The following is a 21984-nucleotide window of genomic DNA, read 5'->3' as shown; positions in this document are numbered from 1 at the left end:
CAGATTTGAATCATTGCTTTATTCTTTTATTTTCATGTACATAAAGGGCAAAATAACATCATGTATTAAGAAGCACTGTCATGATTCACTCAATTAAGTAGTCAGCAGCAGAATTACCAAGACATAAATAGAGCCTGTTATACACATTTATATATATGAACCTGTCCCTGATGATCACAGGCTTTTCTTGATGGGAATGTTCACTGAAGCCTGTATAGTCAAGAGGATCCAATACACTGTTGTGATTAAGGTTAGCTAAGCAAAAAAAAAAAAAAAAAAAAAAAAGCTTAAAAAGAAAAAAAACACTCTATAAACTGACACCACACAAAGTTCCAAGTAGATTTGGGTCTCAACTACAGAATAAAATACATGAAAGGAGTCTAGCATTTTAAATTTCTGCATGTTTTATGATATCTGGGAGAGAAAAAAAAACATGCTTGCTGCTGTTTGGCTATTAAGGCTCTGTTCCAAGCAAAAAAGGTAGAAGCTTCAACTTTGCGTTACTGCCAGTGCAGCTAATATTATCCTCGGTGTGCGACCAAGGGGGAAATAAAGACAAGGACTCCCCATCACAATTGCGGTGCTACTTCAGCGAGGAATTGGGGGGGGGGGGGAGGGGGGGGGAAAGAAAAAAGAAAAAAAAAAAACAGGGATTCCCTTTAAAACCAAACAAGGTTTTACAGGGTGCCCATGTCAACAAGTAAAGAGAACAACTTCCTTTTGTTCAAAAAAAAAAAAAAAATTGCAATTGGTGCAGAGAGACAACAAAAAAAAAAATGTCCAAACCACATATGCTCCTGGAGGATGGCCTCATTAAATTGTATACATGGAAGTTGTTTTTTGCTTTTTTCTTTTGTTAAAAACTTGAAACAGTCCATGCTAAGCACTTGCTGACAGTTTCTTGTTTAGTTCCAGAGCTCTAACATCTCCATTAGCTTTGGCATTTTCTACAAGTACCTGTGGAGAAAACAAACAAAAAACTGAGAACTTCAAGGTTTTACTGTTAGACTATTACTATCTGTCTCAAAAGCATTTTAGTTTCTACTATCCAGTTCCCCTAAAAATCCAACTAACCTTAAGTCCAGACAGGAAAGATATTCAACATTACACATAACTTGCTTAGACTTTAAGCTCTAAAATTAGAGTCACTTGCAATGCACTACAACAGCATCATTTGTTGCTTGCTGCTAAGAAAAAGTTTGCCAGCAGGGATCTTGCTTGTCAAAGCAGCAAGCGGAGCTAGAGGAGACCCATCTCCCTGTAAATGCACACCGGCCTCCCGCATTAAGTACATCCACTCCATTCTGGCAGACAAATTTGTATATTTTGTGCACCTACTTAAAGAAAACAGCCAAGACTGTCTTTCCTCTCCCCCATCTAAATTTAGATGTAGTCTTTTTTCATTTACTTCCCATTACTTGTGTTTGCAACCTTTCTACTAGTTAACAGAGCTGCCATGTCAGTCTAACGTTCACAGATGTGCCAGAAGCTTATGGCACTTCTCTTGTAATTGCAGTAACGTTATATATATTAAAAAGAAAAAAAAAATAGTAAATTTTTACTCCAGCCATTATTTTTATTGTGCCCATTGGTAGCGAGAGTACAGATGGCTGGCCACAAGCAAATATAATGAGATCATACCAGGGTCATCTGAACTCATTATTTCCAACTGATTTATGGACCTCTGCGATTGCATGTGGATTTTTAATGCTGAGCCTACTCGATAGGTTTTACCTCCAAATACACTTCATTACTGCTTCAGAACTTCACTAAAATACAGCTGTTAACTTGGGCAAAAGAGCTAATTATACCAGTGGCAGCAGTCTGGAGATGACTAGTAGAGGGTTTGAGTAGTAAAACGATTCCAAGTACAAGACAAAAATGAACAACCTTAGTTTGCATCACGTGAAAGAGCTGTGTGGATATGTGAGTCTGACCAAATACATTTTTCAAGTATTTTGACCAGGAAATAATGCACCAATACAGGTGTAGTAAAAACGTAAAGTACAGAAGCATTGCAAGCTACTGTTCAGATCTCTCAGGTAAAGGATATCACAAAGGATATTCAGCCAATCTAGAGGGTATTAACATTTTCTCATTGCATTAACATGTTCTGGCAAAACTCTGATAAACTGGTCCTCCTGTCTACTGTAAAACTTTTCCAGTTTGGGTCAGAGAAAGATTTTACTGTCGTTTTCCATTAGTATTGCATGGAGGAACAGAAGACTAAAACAAACTGGATGCGATTTTGAGAACTGAGGTGAGTTTTGCCAGTGCAGAATCCTTCGACCTACAAACCATAAAGCAAGAGAGTTACCATCTCCCAAGCTTCTCCCCACCCCATTTTCAAATTAGAAGCACAGTATTTGACAGAAATTGATTGAATTTCTGTATTAAATTGACTGCCTTACATCTATTAATTCATAATCATCTTTGGCATACAGATGTTGCAGGAGGTACCAGCGTGCAACAGATACTATGGTTTCTGGATTCCCAGGCTGATACACCACTCTTTCCAACATCCGACGAGTCTCCCTAGAAGCACAGTGAAAACGTCATTCAAATAAAACTTCAAAATTTGGCTAACTAGCTTGCATTTAACTTTTAAGACCTTAGTGATTAAACCAGAACGCCTGCTCAGATCTTTTGAGCACGTGAGCATCCTGCATAAGTGACAATTATCAGAAGTAACGTAAAGGAATGTCCTCATTTCCACATCACCCAAGAAAGTGAGAGGCAAGCTGCATGCTCCTTTGTTTCCTATGTGATTGCTGTTTTTCACCTGGAATGCTAAGGAATATTGCCTCCATTGTTATGTTTAATATATGACATACAAGTTAGTGCTTTCACTAGTAAGCAACCCAGAATTAGACTGAAATAGCACATTTTGACTGCTACGATAAAACAGCATGCTGTCTGTGACTTCAGTGCAACCTCTGATCTCCACAGGTGATCTGCTTAACAATATAGCAGATACTCTGCTGTTTAAGAACTATAAAATAAATCCTTGAGAAGACAGGTGCTCCTGTAAGACACAGCTACTACAATGAAAGTCTTATTAACTCCAAAATAATTTAATATTACACACAAACATATTTAATCCAGCACTCACAAAAGGTACTGCAGTTTCTGTAATACACAACAGAGGCAAGATGTGAAATGGCAGAAGAAATCTAAGTAGAGTAGTATGCAGAGACTAAAATCCTATTTGGCTGATACTAGCTTATTGCCAATTTGTGCCAAATCAAGACATATTCAAATTCACCACTATGTCGATAGAAAGCTGATAAAAAATGGCAATTAAGTTTAAAGATACAGTATTCATTCACTGGTGCTCCATCAGTTCTGGCTGTTGTTTCAAGAATTCTGCCTTTTGTAACTAATGTGATTTTCCATTGCACTGTGATTTCATGGGCTGTTAAGAGACTACATCTGTTTTCCGTTTTGTTATTTTTGGTTAAGACGAAGTTGTTCCAGTATTTTGAAACATCTAGCAAGACCAAATATGCTTGTTGTTCAAGGAACTGAATCTTTTCAATTGTAAGAAAATTATTTTAATTGGTTAAGTGAGTTTTCGGTCTTTTTTTTTTTTTTGACCACGTAATCACATTAGGATGCTTGTCACCTTTCTATGTGCCCAAAGAAAAAGTAAGCAAACTCAAATTCTGGAAAAGTTAGTTTCTTAGAAATATCTAACAAAAACAGAACATATGCAATATTCCAGTTTTCCACAGCTAGTTAAGCAAAAATTTCATAGAATGCAAACTAGACTTAATAATCAAGCTTACAAAGTAGAAGATTTGGAGCTTCCTTCAAGAGACCTTCCTCCCCTCCCTCAAAAGCTCCAACGAGCACCTCCAGCTGAATAACCTTTCGTTATTCAGGATTAGACTTAAACCCCAATGAAGCCCAATTTGAGATCAAATTGGATTCCAGCACTAGCTAGAGTACCGATACCTTTTTCCATAATGCTATTTAACAGGGTCTTAGAAAAACGTGCACTTGTTAACTGTAATTTATTTGGATTATATGCCTTTTTTTTAATTAAAAAAAAAAAAAAAAAGGAAAAAGCTGTCTTTTGCCTTGGTATAAAGGTCATCTAAAGCTTTTGGAGAAAGGAAGGGAAATTCTGCTGCTTCCTTATCCCCATATCACCCACCCCACTCCCTTTCCCTTTAAACTGCCATGCTACTTCAATAATTCTTATTTTCAATTTTCCTTTAGAGTTCTTGAGTTAGATCTGGGCATACTGACCGCTCCTACTTTTAGGCAATGCGTTCCATTCAAACATAATAGATCATGCATACCTTGCTCCCATTTTGCGGTTATACTGTAGCAGAGCTTGCAGGAGAGCTGCCAGGGGGCAGGAAGAAAGCTTCAAGGCTTCAGTTGTTGCCTCCTGAACCAAGGATGGCCAGTGCTCGTTTGAGACATTAGCCTATGATTAAAACACATACAAAAATCAGAGGGCTTCATTGTAGCATAAAAATCAGTATTTGTTTGCAGCTGTCTAGAAAGTAGGTTTAATTCAAGCTGTTCCGACTTACCTAGGATATTTGGCAGGTTAGTAAGAGACAAACAAAAAACCCAGAAAAACAAACTCAAGCCACATTGATTAGAAGGGTCTGGAAAAAACTATGTTAAGCATCCTCAGAGCTGCCTTGCGAGCCTTCCACTTGCTCATTTAGGCACAGAAATTATTTATTTTTTCCATACACGTCTTAGCAATGCTTGTTTTAATCACAAGCTTGATCGCTCTTCGCTTTGTAAGTACTCACCTCATGTACAAGACTATTCTTCTAGAATAGTCTAGAAAGCACAGTTTATCCACAGAAGTGGCTGAGGAATGTAGTGTCTTGTTCGATGAGAAGTAAAAACCAGTTCCAAGATGGTAATTTAATTACTTAATGGAACAACTGTTCAGCATATTACTACATCTTCTGGCTTAAGGAAAACTTATTACCCACTCTGTCAAAATAGCGTTTAGATTTTTGTGCTTGAAGAGGTGCCCAAGTTTTCACGTGGACAGAAGCATTTTTGAAATACAGAGCTTTCTCGAACCTGAGCAAAGTTTTGATCAGGCTTTTGCACATTTCATTAAACCAGTACAGATCAAAGGCAACCAACAGAAACCCACTTTCAACTGTTCTCTCATGCAAAAAGTACTGAAGAGAGATAGTTAATTTAATAGAATATTTCATACTAATTAGGCTTTTAAATGAAGTCTCATATATTCCCATGCAGTTCAGGCCAGCATCTGAAGGGGTATTAATTCAGTGAAGAGAGTATGCAAAAGTACCTTGCAACCTATGGAAACTTTTGTGATAACAGACTTAGAAGGTATTGGAAACGGGGCGCAGACCCCTAGAAAAAGGGCAGAAGACTCATGGGAGGAAAAAAAAACATGTCACTGCTTGACAAATTCTGCCTTTTGAAGCATATGGCTCTCCCACTTGTGTGAGAAGGGACCTCGTCTGTGCTCAGGCAGATTCTCTTTTCTCCCCAGAAACCACAGTTCTTCAGCTTTATCCTCAGTAAAACTGACTGCCTTTTCTTATAAAAGCACTCAGGATATATGGGGGTTTCTTGGCCTGATTTTGATTACAGCTGTTAGCTCAATTGACAGTTGAAGTATATGAAAAAGCATTAGCTAAGTCACAGCAATATCTGCCTTTTGTATTAGGCTTTAATGAAGCCTGTTAAGTGCACTTTCAGGTTTCTAGAGAGACAGTGCTCAAAAAAAAAAAAAAAAAGAAAGAAAAAAAGACACTCTCCACAAATTTAGTTACATTCACCCAATTCTTCAGTGCAAGGAGCACAGTTTTCCTTATACCACAAGGTACAGTTCCCTTACGTTCTCTTTACACTTCAAGGCAAGGCACCATATCTAGAGATGGCCATATAATAAAGTTGCTTGAAACGTGAATGAAGTCTAAGCACCACTGCAGGAAAGAAGTTTATTAAAACTAGCTGCCTGATCTAAAGGACAGGGACAATTTGGATGATCAAACTGAACCTGTTATTAGAGAAATAAGCTGTACTGAAAGAATCAGCTTCAGGTACATAGTGGTTCTATCTAATCATTTCACAAAAACCTCTCTACAAAGGAAGATTCTAAAAGCAGCCCACTGTCACCTTGAAGTACTATTTTATTCTCTACTCGTCATTCATAAAATACAAACTCACTTAAACAAGGGTTTCATTTGGAGATTACATTGATTTCATTCAATGGGGATTACACCAACTCATGTTAAACCATAGAGTTACACAATTTTGGTTATCCTACCATGCAGATTTCCAGTGCAAGCATAGCTAGCCTGAGCAGACTGGATAACTTCCCATTCCAGCTGCCCTGCTGTGATGCCAACTGCAGACTCTTTCTGTAACACATCTCTGCTGCAACCATCATTCTTTGAGACTGATATACTTTTGCCAGCCACTGAAAATAAACAGTCAACACAATCAGTTAGGGAGCCACCAAAATATGCACCTCATTAGGCAATTAACATTTAGTTCAATTTATAAGAGTGCCACAACAAACTTGGCTAAAACACAGCCAAACCCCTCCCCTTCCTGTCCCGTATTCCAGCAACATACTGAATACTGCCCTGCAGGAAATCGTAGTTTCCTTATTGCAGAGTTGGCAGCGCACCTCACTGCGGTAACTTATTTCATAGTTTTCTCGACCATCACGGCCAACAGTCTAATAGCTGCTTTAATATGGAGATTGGTCACAGATGAACAAATAACAGGGCTGGCTTTGTCCAAGTCACCCTTCAGACTAAAACAGCACCATGGGACGCCTCGTTTGTCCCCAAAACTTCTGTAGAGACGAAAGGTTAGAGTTTCTCCTCTTGAACAAAGGCTCTTCCAGCCCACCTGAGCAACATCAGCAACTGGCAGACATTAGAACTGGCTGCCTGAGCTCAGACGACTGGTGTAGTTCTCGGGCTACACAGCTTTTGATCCAGCAGACTCGTGCTGGAGGAGCTACACAGGGCAACAGAGGCAACCACACGGATCTGCAGAGTTTCATGCTTTTGCCGGCTCTGCCGGCACAAGCTGTCCTGGGATCTCTCACAAAGAGGAGGAAAAGGGTTCTTACTCCTCCTTCATTACTCCTGTAGCCATGGTACATTTATCAAAGCAGATGCAGCCACAAGTTTGCAAATCCCTGACACGGGCATAAAGATGTACCAAAACGCATAAGCCACATTTAGAAATACTCTTTGCTGGGTCACTAGGCAAACAAAGAAACTTCTTTTTAAAAAAAGGATTCCCTTACTTTTAACAAAGATCCTTAGACTTTTGCTACCTAAAGACTGCCTAGCGTTAAGAGGGGCAAAATTCTAAGCCCTTTCTGATGCACAGCACTTATTAATCATTAAGTACTTTGGGGAGTTTCTCTTCTATTAGTACTAATGAGATCGTGCATTCTTGACCCCAACCTGCAGGACTTCTTTGTAAAGCAAAGGGCATCCATTCAGGATGCTCAAAAGACTTCACTGGCCTCAGTATTTTGCAGCTGGAGATACCTAGAAGTCAGGATGTGAATGAGAAGGGAGAAGAGGATGTTCACAAAAAATAAACAATGGCAGCCCTAAAAGGCCAGCTTTTCACTATTTTCCCTGTAAGCCACGGCATAAAGGCAGAACAGCCATCAGGAAAGCAGTTCCGCAGCACTCCTAAATGCTGCAAGAGAACCACTTAGACAAAAGCCAAGAACTTGTGCAAAAGCAAAGTTAATGGCCCCTCTAACTTAATAACACCGTGAGACATCGTGATGGATACTTCCAAGTAAGACAAAACATTTATCAAACCATTAAGAAGTTTAGAGCCAGAGAAGATGAAAGCATAGATCTATCCATTATGAATAGATGTAGCAGCCATGGAAGCTTTTTCAGGACACCATCCAAGCCCTGAGATTAAAGTATCTTCCTTAATTGAATACCAAGAAGATCTTGCCCAAAGGCATCTTACTTTTGGCCTAGATTTAAAAAAAAAAAAAAAAAAAAAAACAACCTCCTCTCCCCTCCCCCCCCCCAAAACCCCACACTTCATTTTCTTTTGTTGTTTGTAAGCAAGATGACGCTTGATCATGCAAGGGATGCTTGAACAATATTACCCAAACCCCCAACTCCATTTTCAAGATTATTACTAAAACAGAGTATACAGTCATGTCTCTCTCATATGCCCCCATATTTTGCAAAGCCAATTTGAGCAAGTGTTGCAGCTCAGAAGAGATGAAGTCTCATGAAGCCATGATCTGCAGCCTTATAACAAGGGAAAAAATGACCTCTTTAGCACCCTTTCCCTGGTCTTCTAGCACTGAAATCACTTTAAGCAAAACTTACTGCAAAGAGGTTTTTACTTATTCAACAGGCAGAGGGAGTAATCCCACAGCTATCCTGCTACATCCATGAACTGCTGTGGTTCTGTAATTTTTCTAAAGATGCTGCCAAGATTAGCAAAGGAAGATAGAAACTGTAACTAGTGGCAACAGTTTAAGCGTGCGCGTGTGCGCACGTGTGTGTGTGTGTGTGCGTGCGCATGTATATGCACACACACACACAAATAAAATCTCCTCACTAGGGAGAACTACTGGTATCTGCGAGATAGTCTTCTCAGAACATCTCAGAAGCAACATGAACCAAGTTTAGCATATTCTTATCAACTAGAAATGATCTCCTGGGATCCTACACAACACAGTCAGCAAATACTGCTCCTGGATATCTTTCCCCTGCCCTCAGCATCAACTGACTCAAGAGAACGAGACACTTGACATCAGGAAATTAAGTAAAAAAACTCCACCAATAACAAACACACCCCACACATGAGAGAGGCTTATTCTAAGTTTTCATACCCTTAAAAATAAAGCATATATTACTATATGAAGAAACCATTCACTTCTATCTATTCTTACAGGTCATGAAATATCATACTGGTTTCTGCTCAAACTGCCAAGTCACAGATTGCTAAAGAGATGAGTGTCAGATATTTACTCCCAAGTTTTTACTTCTCTTGCCTCCATGTCTGCTTGTTCTTACTAACAGTCCTTTTTATTTCAACTATTAAAGAAAATTCACAACACATTACAACTTTGTAAAGGACTGAATATGAGATGGCTTCTCTCTCGCCAGCTGTCAGTGGATGAATAAAAGTAAACAGTGAAACAGCCCACAAAAATCTGGCAGAGAATCCAGACTTACTTGCCATGCTGCAACTGTTGAACTGGTCATGACTGTCTTGCGAAGCTCCTCCAGGATGGTATCTGGAAGGTCTTTGTGAGATTGCAACAGCTGCTTACACTGAACTTGTCTCAAAAGCAGGAACAGACCTGGGTGCTCTGGGCAGCTTTTTAAACCCTGAAAACAAACCAGAACTCTACAAGATATCAGAAATATCATTTTCAAATATCAGAACACACTTAAGTTGTTCCATTTGGGTCTTCACAGAAAACAGAACACTGAAAACATTCCCAGGATGCTTGCAAGAGAGCATTTTTCCCCTCCTTCTCTGCACAAGAAGTGTTGCAGGAATTGATACATAGAAATAAGACGTTTTCCCTCTCTTGTTCCCAAAATACATTTGAAATCTACCCCAAGTTTTACACGTGTCTCCCCTTTAGAGGTTTCTGAAAGCTAGAAAGGAAAACGGTAAACCTGTACCTTTCTAAAAAAGGAAAAGATGAATAAACCCTTTAGTTCCCCTCTGGCTTCATGATCATTACAAGTTTGGGGCTAATAAAGGCAAAAATCTGTCATAAGGCTAAAAGTGACCTTGAGTATTTCCCAACTGATTTTGGTTCTCACACCTAAGGTGCCTTATTCTCACTGGAATAGAAGCACCATACTAAACATTTCCTATATAGAGTTTGCTTCTTAAAACAAACGCACTCAAAAGAACAAAGCCAGAAAACCAACCACCTGTTGCTTTATTCTTCTCAGGTGAGAGACGTGAAACTTCTGCAAATCACACTATATTCTAGTTTACCTGTTCAAATCAGGATACATCTGACCTCTAGCTCCAACTTTTTTTCTTTTTTTTTTTCTTTTTTTTTTTTTTATAAATAAAGACAATGCTTACACTTTTCATCTCCTCCCTGCCCTCCCTGCCTTTAAGCAAAATATATTGCCTGGAGTTCCTTACCAAGCTTTTTTTGTGAAGAATGCATATATGTAAGAGAATTTATGACCAACAATATTCTAGAGGCATAACTGGCCAGAGATAGGGCATGAAAACCAATATAAGAGGCAGGTATTTGCTGCAGTTTTTCCCCATTAGCAAGCGTACAATTCACGTTGTCTGCCTCAGACTGAGGAAGTGGGACTCATCGTCCCCAGCTACATGGTCTTCTGGTAATCTCAAGGCCAAAACCGTCAATGAGAGTTAGCAGTGCCAGAGTCCGATTCCCTGTTTCTTCCCAAACTGCAGGCACTGACTCTCTTCACCCCAGACTAACTATTTAGCCAATGAAACAAACGAAAACTAACCATAACCAACCCACACCACCACCCTGAACTATCACAATGGATGCGTGGAGATTTGCAACTCTTGTAAATATAAGACAGGTCAGTAGACATGCCAGTCAGAAAAGTAAAACACCTCCTAGCAAACGGAGAAATAGGAAAGTATTTCCCTCTAGAAAACCAGAATCTTTACTGAACCTCATTTTTAAGCATTAACTCATTCCCCAAAGGACATTTTCTGTAGTGAAAATCAGGGATGTGCGTGACTGATTTCAACTGTTATTTTGCTCATCTTCCATCAGGTCTTCTATTCGTGAAAACACGAAACGGACCCAGGTACACATATGTCAGGCTTGCTAACACAGTAGTTACCAACTGGGTTGACTCAAGACCTTTTAAAAATTAAATTTGGAGCATTTACTTTGTAAATTTTTTTCTTTAAGTCATTAAGAACAGCATTAGGAAAGTCGATCTTTTTTCTGTTCGTAGTCAAAACTGAATTTAGGCTCTGAAATGGAGAATCAATACAACTCAACCACAGAACAAAAGTCAGTTTGCTTCTCTGTCAGTCCCCTACCTGGAGATGAAGCTTTGAATTTCTGTAATGTTTCACTTAATACTAGGTTACTGAAAAAAGGCAAGAAGGCGAGACCAAGTTCTGCTACGATGTGTCATATCTTGTTTGCTTCAACTATTGAGACAGCTTTGGCTTGGCACAAAGAACAATTATCGGGTTGTGGGGGGTGGGGGGCAGAAGAAGAGATGCACCAACCACCACTGCAGTTAGCAGCTTTCCTGAAACAGACAGCTGCTAATTCACTGATTACCTTTTCGTAAAGCACAGACATACAAGTCATAACGTTTATGCCATTTACTACATTCTGCCAGTATGCTGCTACGATACCTTGGTACAAAGTGCTTCAGCTTCTGAGATCCTACCAGTCTCTTCTAGACTGGTAATAGCTTGACATAGAGACCAGTCTTCAAGAGCCTGAATGTAATTAGCTGGAAGGTTGTTTTCTCCAGCTGCAAATACAGATACAACATTGAACTAGATTACTGCACATGCTGTAGTGCCGTACCACGTCACATGCTCTAGACCTAGTAAGGGAGAGCTTAAGAGCACATTAGTCCGACAGGGCTTCCTTCATTAGTAAGATCATCAAAAGAGGACAAAATTAAAAATAAGATTGGGGGGAAGCCAGCGATTATGAATTAATATTCTGAAAAAATCAAACATGAAATTTGTTTGCAAAGCGCTAAGGACCTCAAACAAGATTGAGGTTTATTAGCATGGTTTATCCCTCCACTGGAAAAGTTACACAGTTCACGGACAGTTTGGGACTTTTTTTGGTAAGCTGGTCTTCTGGTCCAATATATTCATCCATTCATTTGGGTATCAGTTCAGAAGTACTGTTTCAGAAAAAGCACTTGAGGCTTTGGGGCAGGGGGAGGCTTTGGGGTAGCTACGATCACATTAACCAACCTCAGCTCTTGACATTATGATTTAGTATTTTTATGGGAAAAATACAGTTACAGCTCAAATCACGGCTGAAGGATTCTCAGATTATCAGATATTTGCAAGCTTCTGAATTTCAGAAGTGTGTTGCAAGCTTAGTGCATTTCAATTATTTTTTAAACTAAAAATTTTAGATAGCTTACTTTTGGCTGAAATTGTAGATACAAGAGTCATCTCTAGATCCGTTCGCTTTGGCTCAGTGTTGTTTAGACAAACAATAGTGTTCTCAGCATGACAGGCTGCCATTAGCACTGCCCAGGCAGCAGGATTATCTAGGAGGAGAGAACTGTTAAAGGGAACTTGTGCCTGTTCTTAATACATTGGTACACCATTTAGAATGGTACCAGAGAGAAAACATAGCCATCAATGGAACCACATACTGTATGTAAGAGATAGCAAGAACAAGGCAAATAGATCAGACGGATCCTTCTATCTACTCAGCCCATGGCAGCAGATAACTGTTGGCCACTAACAGGTAAAATTCTTCAAATTTTAAAACAAAGAAGCTGTTTCTAAAGCCGCCTGATAGCTTTTGCATGGCCACGCCTATGCTGATCTGAGGCTGCCAGTTGACTTCCAACTACGCAGATTAAACGTCACTGTCATTTATATAAGTAGCAGCAAAAAAAAAAAAACCCAAGATAACATGACCCACAGCTTTCAGTCAGACAGACTCCACCTTGTCCAACCACCAGTGAGAGTTATGATGATCAGATAGCCTGCTATTTGTGTCAGCTAATTCAAGCTCAGCTTTACCCTGACCTAGCAGAGTCGGGAGCAACCATGACCAAAATAATCTAATTTCTCTAGCCCTGAACTGTACAGAGCTCATTTAAAAGTTTCAAACAGATAAATTTTCAGTTCTAAGATTATGAAATTTGTCTGGAAAATAAAACAAGGTTTGAGGATCTCAAAGTAAAATGTAAAGGATAACACCTATGAATAGGAGTCGTGTGTGTACCTGTGGGAAAGTAATTGAAGTTTTTTAATTTGCAACCCACGTTGATGCATCAGAGCAATAACACTGCAGAAGGAACAGTGTTTTAGTATTTCACTGTCAAGTGCTACTTTTCAAAGCCCTGAAAATCCCACTAGATTTGCACTTTATATATTTAATGAAGATCATCATTTAACTAGCATACTGTAACAGAAGATTTCCAATCCAAAGTCTTAAGCTAGATGAATACATCTTTTCTGCTCAGTGTAGCACACTGTCCCTGAGCAAACTTTTTTTTTTTTGTCTATTATATGAAATAACAGTTATCTCTTCTCCTACTAAAGGATAAACAAATTGCCAGAGTTTTCAGAACAACTGAAAAACTCAGTTTTTGTTTTGGGTTTTTTTTCCCTCCCTTGTCTGGTTTAATTCAACAGGCCTAAACTTAGAATGATGGTTAGAAGTTCAACTGCAAGGATTCTCCACAAAACACACTGGTGAGCAATCCAGGGGAAGCACATTCTTCGTCTGGGCAAGAGTTCTGTTTCTGATAAAGGGGGGTGGGGTGGGGGGGCAGAAAGGGACTGGGGGGAATCCACTAGTATGTTGGAAAACAGGAGTAACCTGGACAGAGATGGATTGCCTTTTGAATATTCTTCAGAGGATTATTTTTCTGATCTTCTAACGAGTGACATCCTGCTGCCAGCTGATTAACTGCAATGTTCAGCAGAGCTTTCTACAAAGGAGAACACAAAAATTATTTTTAGCAGTCTAATGTAGGAGACCAGATGGGATTTGTTTTAGAACTGTTTATGGAATTATAAGCCTGCATTTCAAGAGAGAAGTTCAAACCTTTCCAGAGTTTAAATCAAGTATACGTGCAACGTCTCCTGCCACAGCTCCCTCCTGCAAAAAAAAAAAAAAAAAAGTCGCACAGGTTAGATGACTGACAATGCAAAACTTTTACACAAAAGGCAAGGCCAAGATTTTTTGCCTGTCTTAACCAGAAATACAAACTAAGTTTTTACAATCAGATATTTCCCTTTCCTGCAGAACAACCTAGTCATAAAGAATTATGAAGAGCTATTCAAGATTAAAGCTGTCTTGCTAGTTTCAGCCCCATATAGAAGGGGATTCCTTTGTAGGTGTTATTTCGGTCTGGATAATTGCCATAAATTAAGATAATGAGTATTTATTTGGAAAAGAGCTACCAGTGAGCTTGAAAGCAGGAAAGAAACACTGGCTTATACAGAAAGTGATACTAACTAGACTAGCCAAATTCAATATACTAAAGCCCTAAAAAAAAATATATTTATATACACACACATAACCATTTTCTTTTTAACCACTCTGGGCTCTTTCCCTGTGAAAAAAGGCTAATGTGATCATTTCTGAGGGATCACACAGATTTTGAGTTTACTGTTTAACTTGGAGGCATCAGGCAGAATTCAAAAGTATTGTTATAAATTTTTGAGAAAGAGGATAAAAAGTGATACTAAGCTTGTACATCTACAAATTTATCTCTTAATAGCTTTTGAGTCCACTGGGGGATCCTTCCACTAGCATGGGCATGTTATCACCACTGCCCTGCACAGCAGGGCTACAAAGACAGCAAATAAAAGGCTTCTTATAGCTTTTTCCCACTGGAATAATTTGAGTAATTTTTTTTCCATAACTTTATTTCCAGTAGATAAAGGATCACTACCCAATGAAAGATGGAAATAATTGTGTACGCAACTTGCTTAGTATCTACGTTTATATGTAAGCTTGAATTTTTCTTATTAACTAGCAAATGCACGTGTATTGAGGCTTGTTTGTTGTTTTCTGGTTAAGAAATACACACACAGCTTCTACTCAGGAGGCAAACACCAGAGATGGATTATAGCAATGCACTTACTTTTGCATTCTGTGGTGTATACAGTGGAATTAGTCGAGACAGAAGAGTCCAAAGGGCAGGATTATCAGGATTACTGGGAAAAGAACAAGGTTATTAGACTTCCCAAATTCCACGTAGACCTGGCAGTTGCTATAGATCCCAAATGGATTTTTTTTTTTTTTAAATAAAAAGAAAACCTACTGTGGTAGCAAACAGTCATGCATAGTAATTTAAAACACACACAGTCAACAACACAGAAGTTATACTGCTAGTTAAAGAAATAAAGTATACAGTATACATATCAGTATTTACAGAAAAAAGACGGAGACAAAACGTAGGATTAAAATTTTGTCCTCATAGTCTAAGAAATAAGGAATTCTAACTGCAGTTTGGGGAAAAACAATCTACGCACAGGATAGTTTCTGAAAACACCCAGAGAGAGCACAAGGTGCTGCTTGCATGAAGGCATTGATTAAAATCCCACCCCCCCCACCATGATGCTTAAGTAGTTAATCAGAACACATTTAAACAAGGACATTTAGCTAACAGAATAAACTGCCCCAGAGGCTGCTAAAGATTAAATAAAAGTCCTAGACACTTTTCTAGCTTGAAGGTTCTGCTACCCGTGGCAAAAAAATGCTTTTCTAGAATAGCCAACTTACCTAACAATTAAGAAGCCACCAAAACAGAAACAGAAAACCCCACACAAGCCACAAAATTTGGGCCACTTGACCCATAAATCAACACAAGTTTGTTTTTCAAGCATGCCGCAAGTGAGCAGAGGTTTGCTTATTATTTAACATTAACAAAATGATGCATTTATAAGTCAATTTAAAAAGAAAGAATACATACCTATGAATTGCTTTGGAGATTTGTCTCTGGACCCCCACGTTTCTACCTTGCAATGCATAAACAGCAGAAGTAATAAGGCATCTCTCATAAATGCTGTCTTCCCCCTTGACATGCTTCAACAATTCTTTTAGCGCTGCTGTCGCAAGGGTAGCATCCTGCTTCACCAGTCCTAATGTGCACAGAGCCTTCAGACTTGCTGTATTGGGTTCCTTTAATGAGCTGTTGACAGAGAGGAAGGAAAGGAGACAGGTCATTGGGGAACACATTAAACTTGTTAATATTAAAGTATTTGTTACTTCGGAGTCCTCTTGCTCCCACGTATGTGTAGTGAGAACACCTGCAGAAGATCTGGTGAGGTGTCAGTGACTGGCAGAGTACGTGGTAGCAGGCCCAGCGTGTGAAACTACATGCTGACTGAATTCTCATCAGGGCCAGGCATGCATATTCCGTTCTGTCAGTGATGTCTAGTTGCTTCCCAGACAGTAGCCCCTCAAGGTCAGCACAGCTGAGATAAGGAAACAGCTCTAGTAGCTTTAAGGGGCCCTTAGAATACAAGGGGTTGAGTCCTGCCTGGGTGTCCGACGCGTGCATCGGACCCACGCCTCCAGCAGCTTCCCATCGATGACTCCTCCACACGGTTCCTGGGGCTCCTCGTGCAGCTTGGAGTGCAAGTCCTTTAATAAATCTATCCTGTGTAGCCCCTTATGAACTTTGAGTGTCTCTCTTCACCGGTATCCAACCCTCTCTTGCCTGGCTTACGGTCACAGTATGAATCCCTAATTTATCCACAGTTATGGTATGCTGAATCAATGACCTCTTAGTATAGGATGCAGGATCAAGCTAGATCAGCATTCTTAAGATCTTAGGATAAGAAAGAGAGCAGTGGTTATGTGGCATTCCAGCACTCAAGCTTACAAACTATAAATATTTGGCAAGAACCTGACCTATATGGCTACTTCCTGAGGGCAGCTCAAAGTGAATGGTAAGAGAACACCTAGCACCAACACCTATCTTCTTCTCTTGAGGAAGTCTGTACTTTTAACGAGTGCCAAACTAGTTGCAGCGTACCTATTTACAACTTCACCACAGAAGTCCAGTCAGAAACGAGCCTCTTGTATAGAGCTACTCTTCAATTAGGCTGTTGGAAGAAATTAAGCCTTGTTTACATCACAGTTTGTTGCAGCTTAAGGTAGATTGAGCACACTTTCCACCATCAAGTTAAAAATGAATCAGCGTTCATTTCATTAGGAGAGGCTGTTTAACCTTATATCAATAGTATTCAAAGCTTTACGGAAGACCTTAAGATCTTAACCGATGTACTAATGGAAGGTATTCTTACACTGAAGGTAATTCAATTGTCAATAGTAAATTGTAAAAACAATTTAAAGGAGGCAAATAATGAAACAGTACATGGCAACAGTTGTTATTTACAGTTAAATAACTGCCATGTCCAAAACATAATTACAGACTGAAGTGCTGCCTAGTTTCATTTATCAGGTGACTCTTATGAGGCTCCTTTTCAGGCACCTAATTATTACTTTTGACTTCAAATGAAAACAAAAATGTAAACATCCTATTCTAAGCTTTGTTTTCAGTTCCTAGGAAAAAAATTCAGAGTTGTTGAACGCAAACTTGAATAGCCAGCAACGAGTCTCCTTCATGATGCAAAGGCACATCCCTCCTATGATTAAGAACAGTTACTCTATCATATGAGCTGTAATGACTATATGTCTTTATCAAAATCCCTATGCCGAGCTGGCCATGAGAAAATACTAAGGGGAGCCCCTGTACAATGCCCTGCTCAAGCCCTTTAGACCATCTAACATAAATTGCAGTCAATGAAAGACATTATCTGTCTGAATAGAATGTATAGTTCTTTTTTTCTTATTACTGAAATCCCACTGTATACTTTTGCAACACTGTGCTTCAGATTGAAGTCTGGATAGATTTACTGTAGTGTTATTTTCTAGAGCGTTTACCTTTTCTTTCCTCCCTTCAAACACAAATGACTAACATCATGTAGGAAGTTCTCATTGTTGAAGTTTATGATAAAAATAGAACTCTGCAGTGACTAATAGGAAGCTGATATTTCCTACATCCTAGGCAGTTAATCATCAGTTACTCAGGATTTAGAGCATAGTAGGTCACGGACCTTCACTATTTCAGTAACTTCAGGAATCTGCTGGAAAGATGGAGACAGTACAGCCAGTACTGGAGTTCTATATTGACAGATATTTGCCCTGAGAGGCTGAGATAGTAGACCTCAATCCACAGCTACCAGGAAATTAAAATGAGTCAGGGGTTTTTAAGTCTCCAGAGGTCTGAAGAAAAAGACATGATGTTAAGCGAGCAACTGAAAAAGGTCTGCTCTGCTTCATGGGACTCTACAAGACTGTCCTCGTTTGTGATGCTTGGAACACAGTTTTTCTGGAATTTTTGACTGTTTAAACTTGTTTTTACTAACCGTTTAGGTTTCTTATGACTAAAGAACATAAGAATTTCCTAATGAGTAGGACAACTACAAGTTATCATCTTAACGATAAACCTATTAAAGCTACCATGCAGAGAAACTGGACACCCAAACTGCCCAGCCCACCAGCCCTTCCACTGCACAGTGCTTTTTAATATAGAGGAACACACAGGACCTAAAACAAAAGGCATAGCTAGCATTAATAGGCTTAAGGGAACACTATCCACTCTTGTTTCTACTCTGTAATAGAAAACGCCCACCTGAGCCCAATAAAAAAAAGTAGCTTCAAGGACAGCAGTACAATCAAACATTATATACTGATAATTATTCCCTCCACTCACCATTTAAACAGTAGTGTCTTTGCAGCATCCACTTTGTTCTGTTTATATTCTATTATTGCCAAGGCAGTCAGGATATGGGCTTTATCTTGTTCAGACTCAGCAACAGACAACGCCTTCTCATAGGCTGATAAGAAGTCAAGAGTCAGAGTTCAAGGAGGAGGAAAAAAATACAATGCTTATAAAGCCTCTGGAAAGTCATGCTATTAGAATGCATCCACAGAGAGGCACTGATTTCAGATTCGCTAAATGTTCACACCTCAAGCACGTCTCAAATCATAGGCAGAAGACAAAAATTTGACTAAGACCTTCGGGAGCAACTGTGTGTTAGAATATGACACATTTAGAAGGTTGTTTAGAGTCTGGGAGCGGTTGAAGATGTAGCAAGTGGAAACAGACCTGAAAATTAATATAGGGGGTATTTAGAAGAAGAAGAAAAAAGAACACCTTTTAAGGATGCCCCTGTGACAGCTTACTTAGGAAGCTGTACTTGGTATGGGTGCACATTATTTAAAATGCTGAGCTGGCTGCTCTGTTGTGAGCACTTAAATTTATACACTAGCAATTCAGTATACTTTTCTGAAGCCTCAGATCTTAGCAGCAGAGAATATAACACAGCACTCCTATCTATCAGTAGAAAGCACTTTGAACAACAGATTAGTCTCCTACCCAAAACTGATTTTTCCTGGAAAGTCATTCTGTTTGAGACCAAGGAAAGCTTAGAGCACCAAAGTTTAATGTACAAAAATCAAAACACTTAAAATGAAGATACATACCTTCCTTTAGTACATTAGAATAGTTCTAGCATCCTGATTAGACGAATGTTTCAAATAACTATGGAAACTGTACTTATGCATTAAGGACTGAAAGAATGCAGTGAACTAACCAACTCTGTTGGTTGGACAAAAAAATTTTGGTAGTATTAATCTCAAGAGCCCCACAGCGCCTCAAATTAGGCAGATGCTTACCTTTAATACTTTCTTGCAAGAGTCCCTTCTTGAAGTAGGCTAACGCTATTCCTACAATGCCATCAAACTCAGTTAGGGGTATTGAGGTGTACACTTCAATGGCCTTATCACACTGACCAATAGCACTGTAAAAACAAAAGCGTAACTGATATGAAGGATGTAGCAACAGCTGCTATGACTCAGACAAGTTGCCCATCCAATCCAGCATTCTGTTTCCAAAAGCAGACATTGTAAGCAGACATCTGGAAAAGGCAAGACTAGGATAAGAAGGTACAGTATCCCCCACCCTTCTCCTCCTACATCAGCTGCTCTCCCAGACTATCTGTTGTGTGAAAAAAAAAAAATAGTTGATTAAGAAGAAAACCCCACCATCCCTGAGAGCTGTATGCAATGATGTCACTTCATGGTGAACACAGTGAAGCGAGAAGGAAGTGGGAGAAAACAGCGTGACGGTGAAGTATGAAGTATAAAAAAAAACCCCACACACCACACACCCAAATCCAAATAGGGAGGTGCACGCACCTGTGTGCGCACGTATGCACGCACGTGCACACACACACACAGCTTTCTTGTTCTAAGATCACCATTGAAAAACTGATACAGGTTTATGGTTTTTAGAACCAATTATTAGTTACTGGAGCTTTACACTTGCTTAAATTGCACACAGGAATCCCCATGTATACAGCCTAGATCTGAGACTCTGGAAAACTGAAGAGCCACTTCTAAGATCCTCCTTAAAGTTAAAGGTTTAATTATCTTTGTGTGCTCTCATCCTAGAGGATCCAGTGTCATGTATCAGAACTTAATCATATACAGAGTTTCCTTAGAGGAGTGACAAAAATCTAATTAGCACACTTGAGTTATCTCATATGAAAGAGCAGTCTGAAATCTTTTATTTGTTTAGATTTGTGACCCTGAGTTTCCTCAGGACTAGAAGAAAATCATGGAAGGAACTCAGAAGTGTGAGCAAAACTGCACTCTTCAGAAGAAAGGTCACATCCTTGCACCTAACAACCCAGTCATACATGCTTTAGGTTATACCGGTCAATACAAATTCAAACAGGAAGTAGAAAGGATTTCTGATCAAGTTTGAAGCAGCAACTTTATACAAGCTAAGAGTAGCTGGGTTCAGATCTGTACCTAAGATCTGCGTGCAGATCATTAAAAAGTTTATCATTCCTGAGACCATAAAACCACTACATTGTGTAGAGACTACATTAAGGCACTTAAAAATAAGTTACAAGGAATTGCTATACCTGTTGACAGTTTATAACAAATCAGTGATTTTCTTTTCCCCCAGTTTGATTCTTGTTATATATGCTACAGGTTTCTGGAGCACCTATAAAGTTCAAACTTGTCTATAGTTAAAAACGGTTGGTTCATATATTCCTTTCTAGAGCTATCTTTTGCCTTTCTGCCTCACTCATGCTTTACACCACTGCATTCACTATATTCAAAGTTGAAGTTAGGAGGTGGAGTAATAACACTTACCACAGTGATCTCCCGTAGTTTTGCATTGCTATATTATATTTTTCTGTATCTTCAGAGTTTTTCAGCAATGAAGCCGCCCTTGAAGTAACCACAATTAGAAACAACTACCATCTGACTGTAATGCACATATATTTTGACATTTGTTCTCAGAGCAGAACAGACAAATGTGTTATGCAGAAGTCTTAGTATGCTAATGAAGCACAAACAGAGTTTGATTTACAAGGTTTGAATGCATCAGCAAACATGTGCAACAACTACTATTTCCTTCACCACCACCTCCTACTATCTGAAAGGGAGAGAGCAGAAAATAAAAAAAACAAGATCCAAAAACCTGCATTAATTAAAATGGGGCAGAGACAGGAACTAAAACAAAGAAGAGACTCCATTAAAACAGTCCCTATCAATGAATTCAAGATTACATCAGGGATCCGTTTATAAAACAAAAACATCAATCCAGTATAGTGAATTAACCAAACATCCCGGTAAGAAAGACACTCAGCCTTGGGACACCTCTAAGCCTCCGGTTCTCCATGTTCTGCGTTTCCATATAATAACATCTCCACAATCCTCTTATAGTACAGTTAACCGGGATGTATTTTTGAATTTAGAAAGTCAAGTTTACTAAAGGAAAACAAAAAACTTTAAGTTTTTCAACCGGCATATGGAAAAAGACGTCAAGGAGATTCCATCAGTAAACATTCCAGGGTGTATAGTTTACCTCTGATAAGCATCCGTTGCCTGCCTTTTTAGATGCAGATACTCATTCAAATAACCAAGCATTGTGAAAGCAGATGCATCATCTGGATTTCTTTCTAGAAAAGCAGAATTGACGGTATAGGAGAATATGATCAGAAAGAGCTGTGAAAAAGCATTAAAAAAAAGATGTTGCTACATTGATGTCACAGTATATATATGTACAAAGCACTTTGCCAAGTGCTTCTGTCAGTTGCTCACTGGAATCATTTTGACAGGTTGCATGCAAATAAAGAAGAGACAAAGACCCATATCATCAGGCTAGCCCAAAAGCGTTTCAGACCTTATAACACAGATGGTATGGACAGGCC

At 39.1% G+C, this 21984-nt stretch overlaps 1 protein-coding gene across 5 annotated transcripts in view; it reads right to left on the bottom strand.

Moving 5' to 3' along the window:
• The window catches only part of LOC104150317 (SKI3 subunit of superkiller complex), a 50540-nt gene continuing 28556 nt past the window's right edge, over positions 1–21984 (bottom strand). For all 5 annotated transcript variants that reach the window (XM_068925354.1, XM_068925353.1, XM_068925355.1 and 2 more), the window contains 15 exons: positions 21639–21732; positions 20921–20998; positions 19430–19554; positions 18465–18588; positions 15654–15872; positions 14823–14895; positions 13778–13831; positions 13550–13661; positions 12132–12260; positions 11374–11495; positions 9210–9365; positions 6287–6439; positions 4308–4438; positions 2412–2535; positions 1–957 (listed from right to left, as the gene is read on the bottom strand). In XM_068925354.1, coding sequence (XP_068781455.1) covers positions 880–957; positions 2412–2535; positions 4308–4438; positions 6287–6439; positions 9210–9365; positions 11374–11495; positions 12132–12260; positions 13550–13661; positions 13778–13831; positions 14823–14895; positions 15654–15872; positions 18465–18588; positions 19430–19554; positions 20921–20998; positions 21639–21732 — 1772 coding nt within the window. In that variant the 3' untranslated portion in view covers positions 1–879. The remainder of the gene's footprint in view (positions 958–2411; positions 2536–4307; positions 4439–6286; positions 6440–9209; positions 9366–11373; positions 11496–12131; positions 12261–13549; positions 13662–13777; positions 13832–14822; positions 14896–15653; positions 15873–18464; positions 18589–19429; positions 19555–20920; positions 20999–21638; positions 21733–21984) is intronic.

The sequence above is a fragment of the Struthio camelus genome, chromosome W (assembly GCF_040807025.1).
Source record: "Struthio camelus isolate bStrCam1 chromosome W, bStrCam1.hap1, whole genome shotgun sequence".
Taxonomy (NCBI): Eukaryota; Metazoa; Chordata; class Aves; order Struthioniformes; family Struthionidae; genus Struthio; species Struthio camelus.
This window is presented reverse-complemented; position numbering and strand designations above follow the sequence as displayed.